This window comes from Pristis pectinata, chromosome 23, assembly GCF_009764475.1.
Source record: "Pristis pectinata isolate sPriPec2 chromosome 23, sPriPec2.1.pri, whole genome shotgun sequence".
Classification (NCBI taxonomy): domain Eukaryota; kingdom Metazoa; phylum Chordata; class Chondrichthyes; order Rhinopristiformes; family Pristidae; genus Pristis; species Pristis pectinata.
Window position 1 is genome coordinate 12804517 of NC_067427.1, and position 24881 is coordinate 12829397.

Sequence of the window (24881 nt, forward strand, 5' to 3'; positions counted from 1 at the left end):
TGTTTGGTTTCTCGATTTGGATTTGGCTGTGAAGACGTAACGATGCATCACTTGACACTCATCCAGACCACCCCAGTTCATTCTTCACTACTTGCTGAAAATACTCACCATAGGATAATGCAACCCAAGCTTAATTGATGTCACATCATGCTCCTGTGGTTAGAAAATCTATTTAACAGGTCACCCATTAGTAATTATTTTCACAAAGAGCCAGGGACACCTTTGAATGAGCCAAAAACCAAGGCCAGGTTCACCCTTAAATTTCTTCTGAGGTTTCTCCTAAATGTCACAATTCTTGTTTGTACCCATCCAAAACCCTCACATGTAGGAAATTAATGTTATAATATTATCATCGCACAGCTTTGCTCTGACCTAAGAAAGTATTCAACTTTAAATCCTTTACAAAAGGAAGATAAAAGATTAGAGTCCTAATTAAAATGAAAAACTAATTTAACACATCACCAAATGACTCTGGTGAAGTACTTTTAATATCTGCAACTGTGTAGACTGGACTGCATGACAGGGAGCTTTGAATGACTCAGTGGAGTCTTTATACATCTGCTATGGCTGCTTATTTGGGAAACGCAATTTATTTTTCCTTTCTACCAGCTTAACATTGAAGATATTCAAACTATATTACACATACAATTTGAATTTTGATAAATCTTATTCAGATAGCTTGATCACATTGCAAATCAGACTTTACCTGTACTGTGCTAATTAATTCAGGACAGCACACCATGTCCTCTGTGCTGAATGTCCAGATAAAGTGCAAAAGTCTGGCCACTCAGTGTTGGGCCCACAAGATTCTCAAATTGAGACATGATATTTTGTTGTAAATGAAGATGTGATGACTCCATAACATTCTCAGAGTTCTCTCACCTGCAGCTGTTTAATGGTTTCGCCTCCTTTCCCTATGACGAGACCCACTTTGCTAGCTGGAATTTGTATTTCTTGTATAGCACTGTTGGAACTATCGATGTCATTGTGAAAGCCAGGTCCATTCCGACATCGATCCACAATCTGTCCTAAGAGTCTTTTCGCTTCTCTGATTAATAAAACAACCGTTATTGGCTAGTCTCAGTGGTATACAACTGTAACATTTAAACATATTACAAAGATTGAACAATTAAAATCACAAAAAATATTTTGCAGGAAATGTCAAAATATCAGATTGATCTAACTCTTTATTATAATCATTTAGTTTTGTGAGCTAGTTTAATATTATGAAAGAAAATAAATCTTCACAGGATTGTTAAAAGGTGGCTGCTAAGAAAATTCAATCCACTTCAGGCAGATGCCTCATGAACTCAATTTCATTGGGATGGATTTTCAAAACACCAGGGCTCTACTTTGCTTTTGAACAGGACCAATGTACAGTTTGATTCTCAGTTTCACCTTTCCTAACAATAAAGTCCCGATGCTGCCTTATATTTTGAAATGCTATGGTCAAAGAAAAAGAATCAGCACAAATCACTTATCTATATATCGCTACACAATAACTGAAATCTGTATCAGCTGGTGTCTGAGAATCTGAAGTGGAGAATGTTTCTCCGAAAATGAGAGCAAAAGATTTCAAGTCACTGGCAAATGTGCAGCTGTTTTTCCTACTTTTTGAACTAAAAAATCACAGATAGTGAGTGCGGATAAAAATTCCAACACAAAAATCATGCCATGTTGTTTTTAATCAAACACTGGAAGGTTTCCTATAAAATCAATGCCTTGTCTAACCACTATATAGGATTTATTGCCCTTATATTATGGTTATTAGCAACAACCATATAGCTACTCCATTGAACATTTGCCTATATTGAAGTAGCCTAGTAAAGAGTTCTCCCAGGCCTTGGAACTACACAATGCATGATTTTGCAGTACAACTGTTCGCCAACTTGCATTCTCTGTTTATATTTGGTTAATCATTGCTCAAGCAAACTAGCAATGTGCATTTGCTTTCTCTTGCAAGAGTAGATAAATATTCTAACTCTCTCAGGTCAATGAAAGCAACACAAATGAAAGTGATTTTTTTTTTCTCCAGTTTAAAGTGAAATGCACATTTCTCTTTAAGACCGATTTGAAATAAATGTATAGATGACAAAGAATGCAGTTGCAGAAATACTTTAGTTGGCAGATATATACAGTTGACCCTAACATCAATAAGATCCATGTTTGTAAGGCAGATCTTGGACAAATATAATTGGTGACTTTCATGTTCTTTATAGGTAAAGGTAACACCCAAGCACTTGGCCATAAGAAGACCACCAGATTTCAAGCACTATGGTAAGGAGTCAGCACAGATGTACATGCTTAATTTCAGAACTCTTGTATTTTTGAGGACAATAATTTGAGGAAGGATAGATAGAAATAGGGGCATGTGCATGAAAGTACAAATTATATACCTGTTAACAGTTAACTATGTCAAACAGTCATGTGAAGAGAAGACAAAAAACTTACTCAATATTCTCTGGGGAGCCTGTTAACGTGCAGGACCTCTCTGGAAGACCTCCACTATCTTGACAGGTGCAAAAGAAAAAGTCAACCCAAAAGAAATTAGGGTGCCTATTACCACAGAAATACTGCAGATGTGCTTAAGATAATATTTTTATGGTAAATAACAAACGTGAAAGATAGGACTTATTTAAAAACAATCAGAAAATGAAATTCTGCAAAGGTTATTGTGGAATACAAAAGGTTTCGGTCTAAGTTGTACAATATTGACATGGACAGAAGGTTGGCTAACAACAGGAAACAGAAGACATAAATTGGGCCTTTTCTATTTGACAAGATGCAATGTGCGATGAGGTGCTGGGGCCTCAAATGTTTTACAATTTATAAACGACTTGGGAGGAGAATCAGTTGTGAATAGGATCCAAGAGGCTACAAAGGGAAACTAAGTGGGCAAAGATCTGGCAAATGAAATATAATGTAAATCGTTCATTTTGGCAGGAGAAATAAAAAAACATTTAAAATGTGGAGAGACTGACGTGCAAAGGAATTTAGATGTTCTACTACACGACTCACAAAAAGCTAGTATGCAAGTAAAGCAAGTATTTCGGAAAGTTAACAAAGTTAGCATTTGTCATTCAAGGAAATGAAAATGGAAGGTTGCTCTTGAGCTATATCGGGCATTAGTGAGCCCAAGTCTGGAGCACGTGTACTGGTCTCCTTACTTAAGAATGGATATTAATGCATTGAAAATTCAGAAGAAGGTTTATTAGACAATTACCTGGAATGGAAGGGCTCTCTTATGAGGAAAGGTTGGACAGACTTTATTAGACTAGTGATTGGTGTAAATGGGTGCCTGATGGTCACTTCAGACTCGATAGGCCAAAGGGCGCGTTTCCATGCTCTTTGACTTTGACTCATCTTGTATCAGCTGAAGGTTAGAAGATGGAATGACAACTTGACTGAAATAAGATCCTGAAAAGGTCTGGATAGGGTGAATATGCAGAGGATGTTTCTGCATGTCAGAGAACCTAAAACTAAGGGTCAATGTTCACAAATAAGGGGTCTCCCACTTGTGACTGAGGTGACAAGTGGGAGTTTCTTTTCCACGCACTAGAAAGGGTTCAAGGTTGAGAGTCTACGGAACACTTCCTCATGGTAATTCAAGCAGAGTCCTTCAATATATTCAAAGTGGAGGTAGATGTGCTTGAGAAGAGGGCAAAAGGTAACCAGTGGTTATGCAGGAATGTGAAGTAGAAGTTGCAAACAAACCAGCCATGATCTTTTTGAGAAACAGAACAGGCTTTAGGAGCTGAATAGGTTATTCTTGGTTCTAATGTGTATATTTGTAAACTAAACAGCATAATGCTTACCAGGTGCAATCTGTATTTTGCAGCCAGATTCCATCTGTATTCGAGATATCTGTTCTCCTCCCCTGCCAATTACTATACAGAACAATAGTAATAAGCTGAGTCAATAGGATGTCAAAAACATTAGAGCTAACTCAGCAAAACTGCTGCTCTTGTCTATGGAGAAACTAATTCATTTGCAGAGATCAATTTAATAACAAAAGCTTTCCTTGTCTGGGACTGGGCAGCAGAGGCAGCCTTGGTGATGGTAGGCTTATCTAACATCAGAGAAATCAGATTTTCATTAGGACAAGTTAAAGTTAGCTGTTTTACAGAGTTTATGACCACACAAAATCATTAGTTAAAACAATGAGGGAGGGAGCCACCTACTGCAGTCAGGACTTGCAGCAGACTGTCAAATCGAAGATGGGGAAATGAGTTGGATTATTCTTCTAACATTTAAGTATGATTTTCGATATTAGCAGGCCCAATCAACACATTGAAAACCAAGTTGTTAATTTGTCTTTGTATTAATTGCATGTTAACTGCAATTGCAGCCAAACATTCAAAACCAATACCCACTAAATTGTATCCCTCTGAACCAGTAACCACGTGTAAACTAATCAGATACATGCACATAGCTTTACTCAGTTGATTTCCTGCTTGTGCATGCAAAATGGACATAGTCATATAAAATAAGCTGCCAAGATGACAATGCTCAGATTTGTTTCCCCTCCCCAATGCGCGCCCCCCCCCCAAAAAAAATCCATCTAAAAGGTTTCCTTCATACAAATGGACCATCTTTGCTGGAACTTTGAGAAATATTACACAGTAACAATTCGATTTGCAAGACTAAGATGACGTCCCCATGAATAGACATGTTTGTCAAAGAGAACATCACCTTTAGTCAGTCCTGTTTCTAATGAGTCATTCTGTAAATGTTCAGCAACAACCTACCAAAGACAACCAATACAAATTAAGTAATCTTCCAGAGAAAAGACTATTTTGAGGTCCCACCATATACAAACCCCATTTCTGGACAGGAACGAGTCTGTGTCTGGAATTTGGCATACAGATAAATCTAGAGCACAATACCATGCTTTATCATTGTGTAACAACTTTTTTTTTAAAATCAAGAACAAATCAATGGACTTCAAATTTCTAATTTCACTGAATTCATTACTGTTAGCCAACTTCCAGATCAATTTGTGTTGATATAGTTAAACCGAATAGTCTCCACCATTTTTAAAAGATGCCTGTAACTTCCAGCTGCACAGGAAGAGACTCCCATTCATAAACACAAAACTAGAGAATAAGCTAGAATGGCAAGATCATCAGCATAATTAATGCTTCACACAAAAAACATTTTACACAGGTTTTTAAAAATGCAATTTATTGTATTTAATTAACTGCAACTTAAACCAACTACACACTCCAAAAGTTTCATACTTACTGAATCCAACCATTTTATCAGGCACTTTGTACTCCTCAGACATTATAGTCCTGAAAGAAGAATTTTACAAGATAGAGTTTACAAAAATAGATTAGAATATTCTGGCTTATGTGTCCATTGTTATACCAGTGTAACTACTGTACATCTCTGGTATGTTGAGGATATTTCCATGGGTCAATCATAAAGAAACTAACTGCCTCTCAAGTTGATGACTACTTTTATTAAAAAGTTTCAAGACAACAATATTGTTTCAACCAACATCACAGTTGGTTTTGGCGGCCCTGGGCATTGGTAATGTTGGTGAAAAGAGAAATCAAATGTGCCTTCTTCCCTCCTATAAGCAACCAGCAGATTTTCTGGTCAACTGAAAAGTAGACTGAGCTAGAGTAAAATGTGCAGGATCAAACTTTGCTTTTAGTTCCATAGTACTGCATAATAATAATCTTTAGGATTCCTGTATAATTGCAGCAACTATCAAAATTTGTTTTGGCCATGGTTGGGGGAAGGTAGCTAAGCAAAGGGAGAAGTACAAATTCATGGTGTAAATATGCCCTCATGATCCACTCAGTTCCAAAATTGTGAGCAGATATCTAACAACCAAAGAGCACCACATCAACCATGAACAATTACTAAATCTTCATTATCCAGTAACAGCATGCTATTATGGAACTTTTATCAGTAGCCACATGCAAACATGTAGTGCAAATTTTAAAAGCAGTACAAAGCACAAGTCAATATAAAAATCATATCACAAGGACGTCGTAATATAATTGTAAGCATACAATGTGTACCTCCGTGTTAATTATGCATGCAATGTATTGCCATGACACTGTATTGCCACGACACTGATTCTGTAGTCACACTTTCTATTAGGACTATATACAATAAAATTGAGTCAAAAGAAAAAGTATATCGTTTGTTAGCATCTTAAAGGTTTACAAAAACTTGCGCAGATAGAAAATCTAGATACATAATAACTACAACACACTGTGCTTACCTTTGATGCACCATTCCAAGTTGGTTCACTACTGGAAGAGAAAGGAGAGTTAAAGTTAGAAAGCACAGACAATCCTCAGTCTCTACATGTTGAATCACATGCATGTTAACACAGAAGATTGTCACATTGAAGTAATGCCAGAATGAACCTCCTTAAAATGAGACCATCTATTAAAATATCCGCTTTGTTGCTGGAAGTTGCAAGTTTCACAGTTCAACAGGAACTATGATAGTAGCTTGACAAGAGCAGAAAACAAGGATGGTTTAGTGAGTGGTAAGTTGTTGGAAGGGTTTTGTTTTTTCCCCCCAAAACACAGTTTAATAACAAAGTTCCTTGGTTTTTGTGGTATACAAAGATTTACTTGAAATATAGGAACTGTTTCAGAAATCTGCAGATTCCCACTCCTCCCAATTATCCATGCAACAATCCTTTTTTGGTTTCATACAAAATTGGAAATATGATACCAACTACTTTTTGCTATAGACCTCTACACAAAAAAAATATCAGTCAAGTCAGCCGGATATGAGGCTTTGAAATCTTAAGCAGTCACTCAGGTTCAGGATGTCTTACTTCCAACTCCAGGACTGTAGCTGATGAGTCCTATTTGGGATCTGTAGACTCTACTATAGGTGGGGCAGATGAAAGAATGGGAGAGAGCTCGGTTTAGAGTGTTGTGCACTCTTTCCATTATATTTGCATGGCCTTTGCATACGCTCACCATTAGAGATACAAGGTGTTTGGTGCCTTCCAATATATATCCCCCTCCTCTCTCAAAAGGAGACTGAGAATACCCTTGAAACGTTCTCTCTATCCTCCTGGAAATCTCTTGCTATGATGGATTCAAAGTAAAAAGTTAATTTCCAAAGTTTGGTGTCATTGCTGGACATGTTGGCTGGGGTGTGAACACTGACGTTAGTTCCCTTAAACTACTAATAGACTTAGAATATTTTGCAGATAGTACTTTTCCAGAGCGTTTGATGTCCAGTGTCCATGGCTTCTAAGCAGACAGGGAAGTGGGAATCATTGCTGCTTGGGTAATACCATTGCTTCATACCTGATTTGAGGCCTGTGTGTTTGAACACTTCCTCAGTCAGCCAAAGTCTATGCTAGTGCAATGGAGGTGGTGAAAGGGTTCATGATTGATGTAGGCCTTCATTGAGAAGTAGCTCCCAGGATATGAAAAGTTATCCACATTTTTCCATGGTTTCATCATGGGTTTTGATTGTCAAGGTGTTGGTGTTATGCAGCAGGGACAGGTTGAATGAGCACATTTGTCTCTATGTGTTTAATTTAAGGCTATCCTCTCGAATGCTTCGGTTAAGTCATCAACATTGACTTAGATATTGGCTTCATATGCACATAGACATGTAATCTATGTACTGTAAGTCAATGACTGGCAGTGGGGTGATCTTGGTACTGGGGTGGAAATGAAAACTCTAGTTTTCCATTCATCCAAAGATCAATTCTAGTCCGAGAGAAAGGTCAAGGAGACAAGATTTAGTACTGTAGGACAGGATATTGAGAAGAGAATTGATGTGATAAAATGGCATGTAGCAGACATAGATTGGTAAATAATTTCTGAGACCAGTCAATTTTGAGAAGGATTCTCCAATAATCGCCCTTTGTCAGACTTGAATGCTTTTTGCAAGTCCGAAAAAGGCCATACGCATCTACGTTTTTCTTGGACTTATTGTTCAATGAAGGTCATGGTCATTGTAATTCTTGATGGACTGAATCACAATGCGACTCTACGAAGAGCTCTTCAGACACTGGAAGGAGCCAGCCTTAGAAGATCCTTATGACTTTCCTTATCACAGTCAGTGGGAAAATTCAACCTGATTAATTTAATTGAATTTTTTTGGGGGGTTTAAAAGTATCACTTAAGCTAACGCTGAAGATTGGATTGGATAATTTCAATTTTGATAACACAATTGCAGCAAGATATTGGAGTATCAGAAGTAAAGTGAATTCTGTTAAGGCTGCATTTTCAGATGCAACAGTTCCATAAACAAAATCAACTGTTGCTATTCCATACTCGAGGGGAGAAACTGCAGCTCAATAAAATAAAAATAGGTAAATGTCAATATTTATGAGAAATGGCTTAGCAACAACTAAAATCCATCTGCTTCCATCCATCAATCTGACAAGGCAATTGTCAGTGGCAAATCAAGAAAGATGCAATTTACTAAACAGGTAGATATCAGTAAATATGGTATAACATTGCAATTCAAATGAAAAAGCTCCACATAGCTCCACATACTTCACTGAAGACTATCTACAAAGCATGGTTATTCAGCATTAACCCAACAGTCTGTACCTGCAAATAGGTCCGCGAAGTTTTTATGAAAAAAAGTACAAGATTGAAAAGATGTAATTTATCTTAAATGAAATAACTAAGGTGAAGGATAAAGCCCCACTGTGCAGACAACATTTTCAAAAGTGAATTCAGCATCAACTTGAATTAAGAGAGCTGCTAACACAGGAAAAATGCAAGGTATTCCATAATCAGGAAAAATATAGTCAAAGTGAGAATATAATCCACATCAAGATGCAATGGGAACAAAGATTGAATATAATTCATAACCTTAACATAAACCAAAGAGACAACAATTTCTGAATGTAGGTCCAAGTCAAATGGTAATAAAAACAAAACTAGACATTCCATAATGAACTGAAAGGATGAAAATTACTAAGAAAACTGCTAGCAAACCTAGGATGAAATTAACCTTTAAAAACGGATGTATTTTATTGGAAGCAGCTCCTGTAAACTTATACGAAATGTCTCAAAGTAATATGCTGGTAATATTATATCTATATCAACAGGGACCAAACCTCACATTTCAGTTTGCTGACAATATTAAACTAGGTGGAATTGCGTACAGGGGACGACGTAAAGCAGTTTCACAGGTACACGCACAAGCAGAGTCAGTGGGCAAGGGACCTGGATGTGCTAGTATGCAAGTTGCTGTAGATCAACACGTAGGCACAGCAATTAATTAAGAGGGTATATGTTATGTTAGCCTTTATTATAAGCCAATCTGGTTCATCTTTCCTATTTAGACAACCTTTCACACCCAAAATCTATAGAATGTTCTCTACTCTGTCTCCAAATATAGCCTTCCTTAAGCAAGACGTCAAAACTACACAGTACTCAAGATGTGGTCTCAGAGTCCTGCACAGCTGTAAAAATGCCCCTCCTTGCAATAAGGGCCAACACCCTATTTGCATTCCCAATTTCTTCCTGTACTTGCATATAAACTGTGTATGAAGATATCAAGATCTCTAAAGACAAAAATAATATTTTAACAGTGAGTGTTGATCTATTCTTGCTACCAAAGTGTATAACCTCATTCCCCATATATCCCATGTCATAGTTTTGCATGCTATTTAACCTGTTTGTCTCTTTGCCAAATGAGTCCTCACATTTCAGAGCTTGTTTTCTTTCCAGCAACAAATCCCAGACCACAGATAGACACCACTGGCTTTGTAAATATCTCAAACTGACACTCTCACTTACATTGATTCAGAATTGAAATGCAGAAAAAGCAGGTGAATAGAGAGAAACCTTTTGTAAATACTTTATCATCAAAAAGCAATACAAACAAATGCTGAAAATCTGAAATAAAAATCAGGAAAAATAATGTAAATACTCAGCAGGTCAAGCAGCATCTGTGGAGAGAGAAATGCACTAACATTTCAGGTAGATGACCTATTATCAGAAATTGGAAAGTTAAAAGTCAAACAAATATAGATCAGATGGGATTAGGATGGCAAACTAAAAGCACAGACAACTGGAAATTCGGGGTCATTGTGGGTACTGAGTGGATGTATTCTGCAAAGTGGCCACCCAATCTAGGTTTGGTGTTTCCAATGTCAGTTGTTTCAATTTTTCCAATACTCTTACTCAATCTAACCCACTTACCTCCCAGCCCCTCTCCAAAATGCAAGACTCCCCTCAGAAAGGACCAGCCCTAACATTGTCAAATTTGGTGACAAGTACAGTGCTATCATTTTACTTGACACTTGAAGCTCAGTCACCAACCTTCTCAAGTATAATTAGGGATAAGCAATAAATGTTGGCCTTGCCAATGACACTCATAGTCCAGCAAATGCACAGATTTTAAGTAACTGAAGTCTATCTATTAAAATAAATTCAGTAAAGAATGTTATTATAGCTTTACATCTCTATTATCACTGTACATGATGGTGGAAGTGTGCAAGAAAAGAGTGAGACCAAAATCTTCAGGAAGAAACAATTATCGAATACCAGCGGCAGTTATCTTCCCCTAATGAAATATGTTCCATTGTAAAAACCATTTCTAAATGGAACTCAGTGAACATTTCAGGAATCATGGTGAAGGAGGGAAAAATATTAATGGACACAGAAGCAATAATGCCAAATTGTTCAGTGATTAGTTTATCTGCTCCAGAAAGTCTCAAACCAACTTCTCATATAGGTGTAATAACGATATACTTATTTCTTGTCTAAGCTGTACCAATAGGGGAAATGGCAGGTCTCCTTTCAGTACCCTACAGAAGCCTGAGTGTCACACCCGCATATATATGGCATAAACAGGATTTACCACACCAGGCCAATTCATGCTAGTGCACCAATCCTAGTCTGTACATTGATATTTCAACAGCTACTATATTAATGGATGGCAAATCTCTCACAAACAATGTTCACGGAAGATCTACTCCAAGCCAACAAGCAACTGTTTGCACTGCATGGTAGTAATGCAACTGCAATGCAGTTCTAACCAAAATCTTTAAAGACCAAGGAGGGAGCACATTACACAAACTTCAACATGCTCACCTTCTTTTAGAAAGGTCAATGTCACCCATAATCATTGATGTCAACATTGAAATCCCAGTGATTCAGTCAAAATGAATCCTATGCTGGAACCTGACCAAAGTCAACTAGAATATTTAAAAAGGGAAACCTTTATAATAGTAGTGATTCAAAACACTAGAACACTATCAGCCAAGAACAGCATTCCTCATGGCCACAGGAAAAGAATATGCTCTTGGTCAGACAACAAAGACCCTAGACCTACTGAAGATAATCAGCGAAGACCTCTGGTAAGATTTCTTAGACTCAGCCAGACTTTAATGGCCAATTGAGTGTTTCAAACTTCTATGGTCATTAACAGAGTATCAACCCTGAGATCCAGCCAACTCCAATGACCTCCAAACTACTGAGCACAAAAGGACTGCTCAAGATAAATACTAGGTGAGGGATCCATTGTCAACTACAGTGAATACTGATAATCCCTCCTCAGAGAAAGTGGAGGGATTAGCAGTAGTGAAGGGAAAGCACAAAAGGACCAACTCCCCAGAATTTCTCCCAACAAATGGAAACCAAAGTCATAGTTGGAAAATCTAACTGAGCTATGGAACCTTGCTGCATTCCAAAAGCAAGACAAGTAGCAGTGGTCATTGCCGTATTCAAACTTGACAAGCCAAACTATGACTCAGTTATAAATGCTCTTTATTCGTTATCCACAAACTTTAGAAATACATCAGTGCCCAACAAGTCAAGTATTTCCACTGAGCCTGCAACCAAAGAATTGGGATTCTGGCCCAAAAGCAGCTGTGGTGACCAAGTTGTGGCATTCACAACATACACTAAGCAGATTGCAGAAACAGTACAAGTGTAGTCTTTGTAGATCTGTCATCAGCCTGCAGCACAGCCTGGAGATTGTTGATAAAATAGAAGACCATGGAACACAATAACTCATCACCTGATCCGTCAACGTCAAGGAGATTTCACAGCAATACACTCCGCGATCTGATGTTTTAGCTTAATCATCTTAAAAATCCATAGGTACTGCGCTACAGCTATATCAGTCACACAGAAGGTGATTATCCCAGACCAATATACTAGAGCTTCAACATTTTGACCTATGTTCTATTTGACAAGATTTTAATCTACCAAAAACTGTGCAAATACAGTCAGAACAAAAGATCTCCAACATCAAAATACTATGTCAAGCAACAAGAAAATACAAGTGCTGTCAGGTTTGCTCAACAACAAACTGGCTTACCCCCATCGTCCAGTGTCCGTTTCTGAGTCCCATAGCCATAGACAGCAGGATCTACCACAGGAGTAGAATTGTTCAGATGTGACCCAGCATCTATTTTAGCAGCAATCTTTAAATGGGGAGGGAAAGAAAAACAGAAGCATGTTAGCATTTTAAAAATCAAGTGCAACATTTCAAACTGAATATTTTCTTCAAACTGCCAGTTAACATTAATACTAGATTGCACTTTTCAGAACAACTTGTCTTTAAATGATCCTGAAGATTCTATCAATGCGAATTAGATTTAACAGAGCGAATTTGGTACAAAATGGAATCACATGGTGCTCACAATGGAAGATACACACAGGAAGAAGTGCAGGCAGAACTGGAGAAGTTATTAAAGATGTACATGAGGCAGAGGGCATGAGGCAAGTCAGAGGTGCCAGGGAAGAGGGCTCTCCAATGTGGGGACAGAAAACAGACTTTGCTATCAATGGAAAATACACAAAGAAAGAGGAATAAAGTGTATCAAATCTAAGTTAATGAATGTGGAAATGGGGTCATAAGGCAGAATTATTGAAGATGTGGAAATTAAGATAGATAAGAATACTGAAGTTGATGTGTTAATGACATCGACTGGTGTCAAGTAATGGTGCATCACTGCCTCAACACATTTCCCAATGTTTTTCACGTCAGTGCTGCACCTCAACTTTAACAAGTGCCCGGCCAGAAAGGAATTCATCTGTAGAACCAATGGGAAATTGTTCAACCTACATCACCTTCACTCCAGTACCTAGGTCATTCAGGTGTCAACAGTCAAGCTACATTGTGCATTTGATGCTTGTTTGCGCATGTGTTGAGGTTGAGCTCCAAATTCAACATCAACTCATTTACTGAAACATGAGGATGGGCCTTATACACAACATCGACAAAATAAAGACCCTGTGCCAACCTGCCCCCACTGTTAAACACCACACTAACAATAAAAATAACAATAACAATAATAATGGGATCTTGAATAACGTGGACCACTTCCCACATCTTAGCAGCTACCTCTTAAGATTCACTATCACTTTCAGAGTAACAACACAGCCTTTTCCTCAGATCAACAGAAGCTGTTTGAAGATCAAGACCTCAAATCCATCACAAAACAACCAGTAATTCCCGTCCTCCTTTATAATTATGAGACTTGGACTACCTGTAGCAGGCACCACCAGCAATGTCGCTGTAAAATCCTTCAAATCCATTAGCAAGTGAAGCAACATCTCCCTCTCCCTGGTCAACCTTCCCAGCATTGAGTTCCTAATTACACTCAGGCTACATTGGGCAGGGCACGTGGCTCACATGGCTGACACTTGAGCCCAAAATCAGCAATACTATTTCAGGTTCTGTCACAGGGACAGATTACCAAGTGGGAAAAGGAAAACATTCAAGGATGCTATCAAAGTCTCTTCAGAAAAAAAATGCAATATTCCCACTGAGTCCTGGGAATCTCTGGGCCATGCTGCTGCTCCACTGAACAGTCATTCGGAATGACACAGAAAGATTTGGGTCTTTACATTGGGACCACAAAGCAGCTCAGATTAATTGGCAGGAGCTGCTCATGCTCTCAAGCTACCCATCTGCTGGTCCCACCAAACACCTGTCCCATCTGTGCTGGAGCCTGTGGATCCCATACTGACCCCAGCTGCCTCTGAACTCACAGAACCAGAGTAGAAGTCATCCTCAATCCCTATGTACGATCTAAGAGAAGATGCAGAATTAATGGAAAGCCTGCAACAATCAGACATCAGAGGTGCTGGCAAACAGAAGTGAATGCAGGCTGCAGTGTTCTATGAACCACTGATACTGGAATGTTCCAGTCCTTGATGATACCAAGTGATGGTGTTTGCCATGCACTTCATTTTGCAAACAGGTTTCAAACCTGCTTAATATACAATTCCTGAACAGCTTATGCAAGTATGGCTTGAAAGATTTCTCGATATCATGGTGCAAGTAAGCAATTTGGAATGGGCAGACATGGTTACAATTAAGTGTTTTGACAAACTGCTAGTGGGACTTTTAACCATTGCTTTTGAAATGTGGTGGTATGAGTAAGGAGCGAAGAGCAAGTGGTACCATCTAGGGTCATTACATGCAGTAAGCAAAAACGAAAGTCGGAGACTCACACTAACAAGTGCATTCTGCAGCCCAAGAGAAAGTTGGAATAAAAAAAATTAGTGGGGAACTTAAAACCTTCCTAGTATTGGTGTGGGATAAGACTGATTTCATTGTATTGCACAAAGAGATTACTACGAATAACTGGTGTAATGCAGATGCAAGATTTCATAAAATTAAAATTGAGCAAAAATACATAGTCAAATGAAAATTTGATTTGATCACGAGAAAATACAAGTTACATTGCAACACCATGATGTACACTGAATTAGATATTACAGATAGAAGACATGCGAATGGAGTCAAGATAAAGGGCTTTCAGATGGATTTAACACAAAGATAGCCTATTGAGCTTTGTTGGACCTAAAATTTTTCTCTTGATCAGAATTAAACTGAAATTGGAATTATAAGGGATCATCATAAAAATGTCCCACACTCTGAAATATTGGACAGCTGAGCATTAAGATTTTTTTTCATTACACTACACAAGCCTTGGTCTGTTATGGCCAATGAAAACACATTAAGCAAATAGAGGGATGCTGCTGGTTGATAGCAGAAAATTTGGCTATGTGTATGGTATTTTGCGCTCCATCAGACAAAGTTTGTAAAAGGAATTTTTCCTCAGGATTGTGTTTGGGAACACTGATTTGTATCTGGCTATACCAGAGTACAGCATCTGGAAGATAATAACCATATCAATTACAGATAACATTTCATCCTTCTTAGGCCTCGTGTCTCCTTCCCACATCTCCTAAAAGTACTATTCTGTCAGCTGTGTCCACTTCCACTGAAATTCAACTTGCTCACCTATGTTTTATCCATATGCAAGTCTAAGCTGTGACCATTTTGGTGGATGGCATATCAGAGTTGAGCCCACCACAGTCCAAAGAATGCAAAGATTCCCCTTAAGGAATCAAAACCTCACGATCAGATGCGATAAGTGTGACCAATTTTTCCAGTTAAAACGTAAAACAGTACAGCACAGGAAAACTCCCTTCGGCCCAGGATGTTTATGCTGACCACAATGCCAATTTAACCTACAGTTCCTCCCCAGGTTACAGCACGGCTGTTTGTAATCCGAATAGTTTGCAAGTCGGAAAAGCAGCCGCGAACTGAGTTCCACACAGCAGAAGATGCCTGCAGCCTTGCAGCAGCCGGAAAACCCATCCCACCAGTCTCCCAAATGCTCATTTGTATGTACCGGCTATATGCCAGTTGGGTGTTCGTAAACTGGGGAGGACCTGTAATCCTATCAGCCTGCACATGGTCTTATCCCTCCATTCCCTGCCCGTTCATGTGGCTGTCTAAATGCCTCAAACATTACTATCGTATCCACTTCCACCACTTCCCCTAGTAGCATGTTCCAGGCACCTACCACTCTATCCCAAAACTAGGGCTGAGAATAGGGCTTTAAACTAAATAGTAGGGAGGTGTGTTCAACAGATTAGAAAAGTATGGATAAACTAAAAGGGAAGGAGAGTGCATGAGAGGTTACTGAAGTCTCCAGAAGACAAAGTTTAGAAAGGGATAAAAATTTAACTTCAGGCAACATGGAGACAAATTTGAGAAGAAGGGTGGTGAATACAGGACTGAAGGTGTTATATTTGAGTGCACGCAGTATACAAAGTAAGGTAGATGAGCTTATAGTGCAGTTAGAAATTGGCAGGTATGATGTTGTGGGCATCACAGTCGTGGCTGAAAGAAGATCACAGCTGGGAACTAAACATCCAAGGATACACATGCTATCGAAAAGACAGGCAGGTGGGCAGAGGGGGTGGGGTGGCTCTGTTGGTAAAAATGAAATCAAATCCTTAATAAGTGACACAGGATCAGAAGATGTAGAATCCTTGTGGGTAGAGTTAAGAAACTACAAGGGTAAAAAACCCTGATTGGCATTATATACAGGCCTTCAAATAGTAGCCAGGATGTGTGGTACAAACTACAACAGGAGACATGTAAAAAAGGTAATGTTACAGTGGTCATGGGGGACTTCAATATGCAGGCAGATTGGGGAAAATCAGGTTGGCTGATCCCAAGAGAAGGAATCTGTAGAATGCCTATGAGAGGGTCCTTTAGAGCAGCTTGTGGTCAAGCCCACTAGGAAAAAGGCAATTCTGGATTTGGTGTTGTGCAATGAACCAGATTTGATTATGGAGCTTAAGGTAAAGGAACCATTAGCAGGCAGTGATCATAATATGATAGAATTCACCCTGCAGTTTGAGAGGGAAAAGCTAAAATCAGATGCATTGGTATTATAGTTGAGTAAAGGTAACTAAAGAGGCATGAGAAAGGAGCTGGCCAAAGTTGATTGGAAGGGGACCTTAGCAGAGATGCTGGTAGAGCAGCAGTGGCAGAAGTTTCTGGGAGTAATTCAGAAGATGCAGGATCATTTCATCCCAAAGCAGCAGCAGCATTCTAAAGGGAGGGTGAGGCAACCATGGCTGACAAGGGAAGTCAAAGACATCATAAAAGCAAAAGAGAGGGCATACAATATTGCAAAAGTTATTGGGAAGCTTTTAAAAACCAACAGAAGGCAACTTAAAAAAAAAAGCAATAAGGAGAGCAAAGATGAAACATGAAGGTAAGCTAGCCAATAATATAAAAGAGAATACCAAAAGGTTTTTTTTTAAAAAGATGTATAAAGAGTAGAAGAGGCAAGACTGGACATCGGACTGCTGGAAAATGATACTGGAGAGGTAGTAATAGGGAACAAAGAAATGGTGGACAAATTGAATAAGTATTGTGTGTCAGTGTTCACTGTGGAAGACACCAGCAACATGCCAGAAATTCGAGAGAGTCAGGGGGCAGAAGTGATTGTAGTCACTATTACCAAGGAGAAGATGCTTGGGAAGCTGAAATGTCTGAAGGTAGATAAATCACCTGGAACAGATGGACTACATCCCAGGGTTCTGAAAGAGCTAGCTGAAGAGATTGTGAAGGCATTAAATTTTTTTTAAATTTTATTTACAGCGTGGTAACAGGCCCTTCCGGCCCAACGAGTCCACGCTGCCCATTTTAAACCCCCATATTAACCTACCCATACGTCTTTGGAGTGTGGGAGGAAACTGGAGCACCTGGAGGAAACCCACGCAGACACGGGAGAACGTACAAACTCCTTACAGACAGCGACGGGAATCAAACCCCGATCGCTGGCGCTGTAATAGCGCCGCGCTAACCGCTACGCTACCATGCTATCTTTCAAGAATCACTAGATTCAGGAATAGTTCCAGAGGACTGGAAAATCACAAATGTCACTCCATTTTTTTTAAGGGAGGGAGGCAAAAGACAGGAAATTATAGGCCAATTAGCCTGACTTCAGTGGTTGGTAAGATTTTAGAGTCCATCATCAAGGATGAGGTTACGGGGTACTTGGAAGCACATGACAAAATAGGCCAAACTCAGTATGGTTTCCTCAAGGGGAGATCTTGCCTGACCAATTTGTTGGAATTCTGAGGAAGTAACAGGCAGGATGGACAAAGGAGAGTCAGTGGATGTTGTTTACTTGGATTTTCAGAAGGCCTTTCACAAGGTGCAGTACAAGGCTGCTAAACAAGATAGGAGCCCATGCTATTACAGGAAAGGTACTAGCATTGGCTGACTGGCAGAAGGCAAAGAGTGGGAATAAAGGGGGCCTTTTCTGGTTGGCTGCCAGTGACTAGTGGTGTTTGGCAGGGGCCAGTGTTGGGTCTGCTACTTTTCACATTATATGTTAGTGATCTGGATGACATGGCTTGGTGGTCAAGTTTGCGGATGATACAAAGTTAGGTGGAGGGCAGGTGGTGTTGAGGAGGCAGGGAGTCTGCAGAAGGACTTGGACAGGTTAGGAGAATGGACAAAGGAGTGGCAGATGGGAAATAGCATGGGGAAGTATATGGTCATGCACTTTGGCAGAAGGAATAAAGACAGACTATTTTCTAAACAGGGAACAAATTCAGAAATCAGAGGGGCAAAGGGACTTGGGAGTCCTAGTGCAGGAGTCCCTAAAGGTTAACTTGCAGGCTGAGTTGGTAGTAAGGAAGGCAAATGCAATGTTAGCATTGATTTCGAGAGGACTAGAATATAAAAGGAAGGATGTAATGCTGAGGCTTTATAAGGCGTTGGTCAGACCACATTTGGAGAATGGAGAGCAGCTTTGGGCCCCATATCTGAGGAAGGATGTGCTGGCATTGGAGAGGGTCCAGAGGAGGTTTATGAGAATGATCCTGTGAATGAAAGGGTTAGTGCACAAGGAGCATTTGATGGTTCTGGGCCTGTACTTGTTGGATTTTAAGGATGTTGGGGGGGTGGGAGAGAGTTGAAATTTCATTGAAACCTACCAAATATTGAAAGGCCTGGATAGAGTGGACGTGGAGAGGATGTTTTCAATAGTGGGAGAGTCTAGGACCAAAGGGCACAGCTTCAGAATAGAAGGACGTCCCTTTCGAACAAAGGTGAGCAGGAATTTCTTTAGCCAGAGGGTGGTGTATCTGTGGAATTCATTGCCACAGACAGCTGTGGAGGCCAAGTCATTGGGTATATTTAAAGTGGAGGTTGACAGGTTCTTGATTAGTAAGGGCATCAAAGTTTACGGGGAGAAGGCAGGAAAATGGGACTGAGAGGGAAAAATAAATCAGCCATTATTGAATGGCAGAGCAGGCTCAATGGGCCAAATGGCCTGAATCTGCTCCTATGTCTTATGGTCTCTATAGAATTTGTCTAGCCTAAAAAATCCTTTAATATTTGACATTTCCACTAGCGGGGAAAAAAAGCCATTACCCCGTCTATGCCTCTCAATTTTATATACATTTATCATGTCGCTCCCCAGCCTCTGACACTCCAGAGAAAATAAATCCAAGTTTGTCCAACCTCTCCTTATAGCTAATACTCCCTAATCCAGGCAACATCCTGGTGAACCTCTTCTGTACCCCTCCAAAGCCTCCAGATACTTCCTGTAATGCAGCAACCAGAACTGCACACAATACTCCAAATGTGGCCTAACCTAAGTTTTTATAAAGCTGCAACATGACTTCCCAACTTTTATACTCAGCACCCTGACCGATGAAGGCAAAAGTATGCCATATGCCTTCTTTACCACCTTATCTACTTGCAGTACCACTTTTAGGGAGCTACGGACTTGCAGCCCAATGCTCCTAAGGGTCCTGCTATTTACTGTATGCTTTTCTCTTGCACTTGACCTCCCAAAATGCAACACCTCATGTCCAGATTAAACCCCAAATGTTATTTCTCTGCCCACGTTTCCAAGTGGTTTTTATCTTGCTGATTCCTTTGACAACTTTCCTCGCTATTCGTAACTCTGCCAATTTTCGTGTTGTCTGCAAATTTACTAATCAGCCCACTTACATTTTCATCCAAATCATTTATTTCCATCACAAACTGAGATCCCAGCATTGATCCTTACAGAACAAGACTGATCACAGACCTCCAGTCAGAATAACGATCCTCCACCACTACCCTCCATCTTCTATGGCGAAGCCAATTTTGAATCCAATCTACCAAGCTTCCCTGGATCCCATACGCCTTAACCTTCTGGATCAGCCTACCACAATGGACCTTGTCACAAACCTTACTGAAGTCCATGTACACAGCATCCACTGCTCTATCCTCAATCATCTTTGTTATTGGTATGATTGCCCCAAATGAAATAGGCAAATACCACATGAACCTGAGAATTTCTGCCCTTCATGATTTTGCCACACCCGGCTTAACCAAATGGGTCATTTAAATGAAGCCATTTAGTTGTAAACATTTGTAATTAGTTGTAAACAATGTTTGTAATTTTGCCAACTTACAGGCTAATACACATCATACATTGCCAGATATTAAGACCCAAAGAATTACAAATACCCAGATCATTACAAACATACACATAGGAAACTATATCTAGAGTACTTTAACCCTTTTGAGTGCCAAAAATTCTGTAGAACGTGCATATTTGTTAACATTACTTTTCTTTGTTTTGTTATTTGGGTCTCCTGACCCAAGGAAGGATATACTTGCTTAATGAGCTGCCACAGTAAATTCGACTCCTGACAAAAGAGGGTGCTCTGCAATTGACTGATTTACTCTCCAGTTGCAGCAGCATAATATTATCCAAGGGCTTGATAGAGTAATGATAGGAAGTGATTTTCCCTGGGTGGGGAGATGAGAAATAATTTTCACAAGTTTTGGGATCAAGAGGCTGATAATTTCACCAAGCCAGAGAAATTTCCTAGATCAAGAGCTGTGAGTGTTTGGAATTCTCTGTGGAAACTCAGGTAGAGCAAATTCAAGTCGGAGATGGATAGATTTTTAAACATAAGGGAATTATGACTGGACAGGAAAAAGATTTTAAAGATTCCGTAACGATAAATCAAAAAGAAATGAGAGTAGTGGTATAGAATGGTGAATGGGAAAATAAAAATGAAGAGGCAGAAAATACAAGCAAAGCCGTGTGGCAGAAAATAAACCTGAAGTGTAAAAAGTCAAACCTTAAGGTGCTGTATCTAAATGCACGTAAATAGATGAGTTGATGACAGCTGCGAGTATGATCTAATAGCTATTACACAGAGATGGTTACAGGACAACTAGGACTGGGAAATCAGCACTTCAGGTTACTCAAGATTCCAAAAGTTAGGCAAGTAGTAGCGATTTAGATGCAGGGGATAGAGATCCAGAGATGTGAAATTGGTTTGAGTGGAAATAATGACTAACAGGTTAAAGGAGGAAGGGGAGCAGTCTATAGGCCACCCAAGTTGTTGTTTCTTGATAGGACAAAACATAAATGGAGAAATATCAAATCTATGCAAGGAGGAAACTGTAATCATCAAGGGTGACTTTAATCTGAGTACTGATTGGACTTATCAAACTGGCAAGGGTACCGTGGAAGAAAATCTGTGGAATATGTGAGGGGTTATTGCTTGGAACAGTATGTTACAGGACCTACCCAGGAAGAGGCTATTTTAGATTTGGCCATGTGTAATAATTAATAGAAGATTTATGGTTAGAGAGTAGTGATCCAGATACAGTTCGAGGGTCCATGACCAATGTCCTCAAGTTAAGGGTAATTACATAGGAATGAGGGTATAGTTGTCTGGAACAGACTGGGTAAATAGACTAAGGGGTGTCAGTGGATGAGCCACAGCACATATTTAAACAGCTAGTTCACGACCCTTAGTTGAAGTTCTAAAGAGGGATTCCAGGAGAAAGATTAATCATCCGTGGTTGGCAAATGAGGTTAAGGAAAATATTAAATCAGAGACTAAGGCATACGAAGTAGCAAGGGTTAGTGATAGACAAGAGAACTGGGAATTTTACAAGAATCAACAGCAAGAGACTAAAGTGTTAATGAAGAAAAAAGTGATCAGGAGAAAACTGGCAAGTAATATCAAAACAAGCAGCAAGGGCATCTATGATACTAAAAGAAAGAAGATAGCAAGGGCAAGTGTGGGACCTCCAGAGGGTGAGACTGCAAAATCAATAATGGGAAACAAGGAAATGGCAGATTAGTTAAATCAATACTTTGCATCAGCCTTCACAGTGGAGGATGTGCAAATATCCCAAAGATAACTGATGGGCAAGTTTCAAACAGTAAGGATAAATGCATTCACCATCACAAGGGTCAAGGTATTGGAAAAAAATAACAGGACTAATAAACAGACAAGTCCCCAGTTCCCATAGGCCTGCACCTGAGGGTTTTAAAGGAAGCAGCTACAGAGATAGAGAGGCCATTGATGGGTTTTTTAAAACGCACTGAGATCCAGTAGGGTACCAGCAGATTCAAAAAACAGCAAATGTGACTCCATTGCTCAAGAGAGGAAGATGAAAAGCAGGTAACTATAAGCTTGTTAGCTTAACATCTGTTGTTCTCAAGATGCTAGAGTCTATAATCAAGGAAGAAATAACTAGTCATTTAGAGAAATTTAATGTAGTCAAACCAAGTCAATATGAAAGGTAAATCATGTTTGATAAATCTGCTAGAGCTCGTCATAGATGTAAGCTGGGAAACATGTAGATGTGGTGTATCTGGATTTCCAGAAGGCATTTGACAAGGGACCACACAAAAGGCTGGTGCACAAGATAAGAGCTCAGGATATTGGGGAAATATACAAGCATGGATTGAAGATTGGTTGTTGCACAAGGCAGAGTCAGAATAACAGGTCTTTTTCAGGCTGGAAAGATGCAACTAGTTGAGTGTCCCAAGGATCAGTTCTTGATCCTCAATTATTTATGATTCATACTAATGACCTGGAGGAGGTATAGTGCAAGCTTGCCAATGACCTGAAAATTGGTAGTAGACATATTGTAGAGGATATTTGCACAAGGTACTGACGAGGCCAGATCTGGGGTACTGTGCACAGTTTTGGTCCCCTTATTTAAGAAAGGATATACTGGCATTGAAGGCAGTCCAAGCAAACTCGTCACCAAACTCCGAGACCTAGGTCTCAACACCTCCCTCTGTAACTGGATCCTTGACTTTCTGACCAACAGACTACAATCAGAGAGGATAGGTAGCAATACCTCCAGCATGATTATTCTCAACACTGGTGCCCCAAAGGGCTACGTCCTTAGCCCTCTACTCTACTCCCTATATACTCATGACTGTGGCCAGATTCTGCTCGAACTGCATCTACAAGTTTGCAGATGATATCACTGTTGTAGGCCATATCTGAAACAACGATAAGTAAGAGTACAGGAAGGAGATAGAGAGCTCAGTGGAATGGTGTCATGACAACAATCTTTCCCTCAATGTCAATGAAACAAAAGAGCTGGTCATTGACCTCAGGAAAGGGGGCGGTGTACATGCACCTGTCTACATCAATGGTACTGAGGTCGAGAGGGTTGAGAGCTTCAAGTTCCTGGGAGTGATCACCACCAACAGCCTGCCCTGGTCAAATCACGTAGATGCCACAGCCAAGAAAGCTCACCAGCACCTCTACTTCCTCAGGAGGCTAAAGAAATTTGGTATGTCTCTTTTGACACTCACCAACTTTTATCGATGCACCACAGAAAGCATCCTATCTGGATGCATCACAGCTTGGTACGGCAACTGCTCCGCCCAGGACCTCAAGAAACTGCAGAGAGTTGTGGACACAGCCCAGCACATCACAGTAACCAGCCTCCCCTCCTCTTTACCTCTCGCTGCCTTGGTGAAGCAGCCAGCATAATCAAAGACCCCACCCACCCGGATCACTCTCTTCTTTCCTCTTCCATCAGGTGGAAGATATAGGAGCCTGAGGGCACATACTACCAGGCTTAAGGGCAGCTTCTATCCCACTGTGATAAGACTATTGAACAGTTCCCTATTACGTTGAGATGGACTCTGATCTCACAATCTACCTTGTTGTGACCTTGCACCTTATTGCACTGCACTCTCTCCGTAGCTGTGACACTTTACTCTGTACTGTTAATGTTTTCACCTGTACTATCTCAATGCACACTGTACTAACTCAACGTAATGAATTGACCTGTACGATTGGTATGCAAGACAAGTTTTTCACTGTACCTTGGTACAAGTGACAATAATAAACCAATACCAATAGATCCACTAAGCTAATTCCTGAGATGAGAGAATTGTCCTACGATGAGCAGCTAAAGAAATTAGATCTACATTCTTTGGAGTTCAGAAGAATGAGGGAGACCTTACTGAAACATACAAGATCCTTAAGAGGCGTGACAAGGTAAATATCAAGATATTTGATATCCACCCTGTCAAGTGAGAGAACCTTGAATGTAGGGACAGAGTTATAAGATAAAGGGATGGTCATTTAAAACTGAGGTGTGTAGGAACCTCTTTTTGCAGGTGGTGGTGAATCTCAAATTCTCTATCCTGGAGGCCCGGGGAAGCTAGATCATTGCAGGTAGTTAAGGTGGAGATAGATGCAATTTTTTTTTTTGAAGGATCAGGGCTTTGGGGAACTGGCACAGAGGAGATGAGGACTGGGATAGATCAGCCACAATCATAATGAATGGCAGGGCATGCTAGAGGGGCCACACGCCTGCTCCTATTTCTTAACATTGAGACAAGATGCACATTACCCAGCTATGAAACCAGAACAGAAGTCAGGCTACCCATAATTCAACAGTTGAAACACCTGCTTCTGTGTCAGAAGACTGTGGGTTCAAGCCCCATTTCACAGGCTCAAGCACAAATATCTCAGCTGATAAACAAATGCAGTAGAGAGATTGCCATTCTTCTGAGGAGATCAAGGTTCTTCAACTGCTTCCTCAAGGGAACTTAGTTCCCAAAACACTTTTGAAGACCAGGGAACTTTATTCCCAGTATCTTGGCAAATATTGATCTCTCAAGCAACATTACCAAAGTAGATCATCCTGCTATTAACACAGTGCTGTTTGTGGAAACTTAATTTATGCAAATTGGCTGTTACTCTTCCTACATTATAACAGAGATTACAGAGGTATTTAATAGGGTTCCCTGAAGTGGTGAACGATGCTATATAAATGCAAGGCTTTTATATCCACCT

The 24881-nt window shown here is 39.9% G+C and overlaps 1 protein-coding gene across 5 annotated transcripts in view; it reads right to left on the reverse strand.

The window, feature by feature from the left end:
• Positions 1-24881, reverse strand: part of fubp3 (far upstream element (FUSE) binding protein 3) — a 91164-nt gene that overhangs the window by 43931 nt on the left and 22352 nt on the right. For all 5 annotated transcript variants that reach the window (XM_052037231.1, XM_052037230.1, XM_052037229.1 and 2 more), the window contains exons 2-7: positions 12289-12394; positions 6242-6272; positions 5245-5294; positions 3816-3887; positions 2452-2509; positions 883-1048 (exon numbers count right to left, since the gene is read on the reverse strand). In XM_052037231.1, coding sequence (XP_051893191.1) covers positions 883-1048; positions 2452-2509; positions 3816-3887; positions 5245-5294; positions 6242-6272; positions 12289-12394 — 483 coding nt within the window. The remainder of the gene's footprint in view (positions 1-882; positions 1049-2451; positions 2510-3815; positions 3888-5244; positions 5295-6241; positions 6273-12288; positions 12395-24881) is intronic.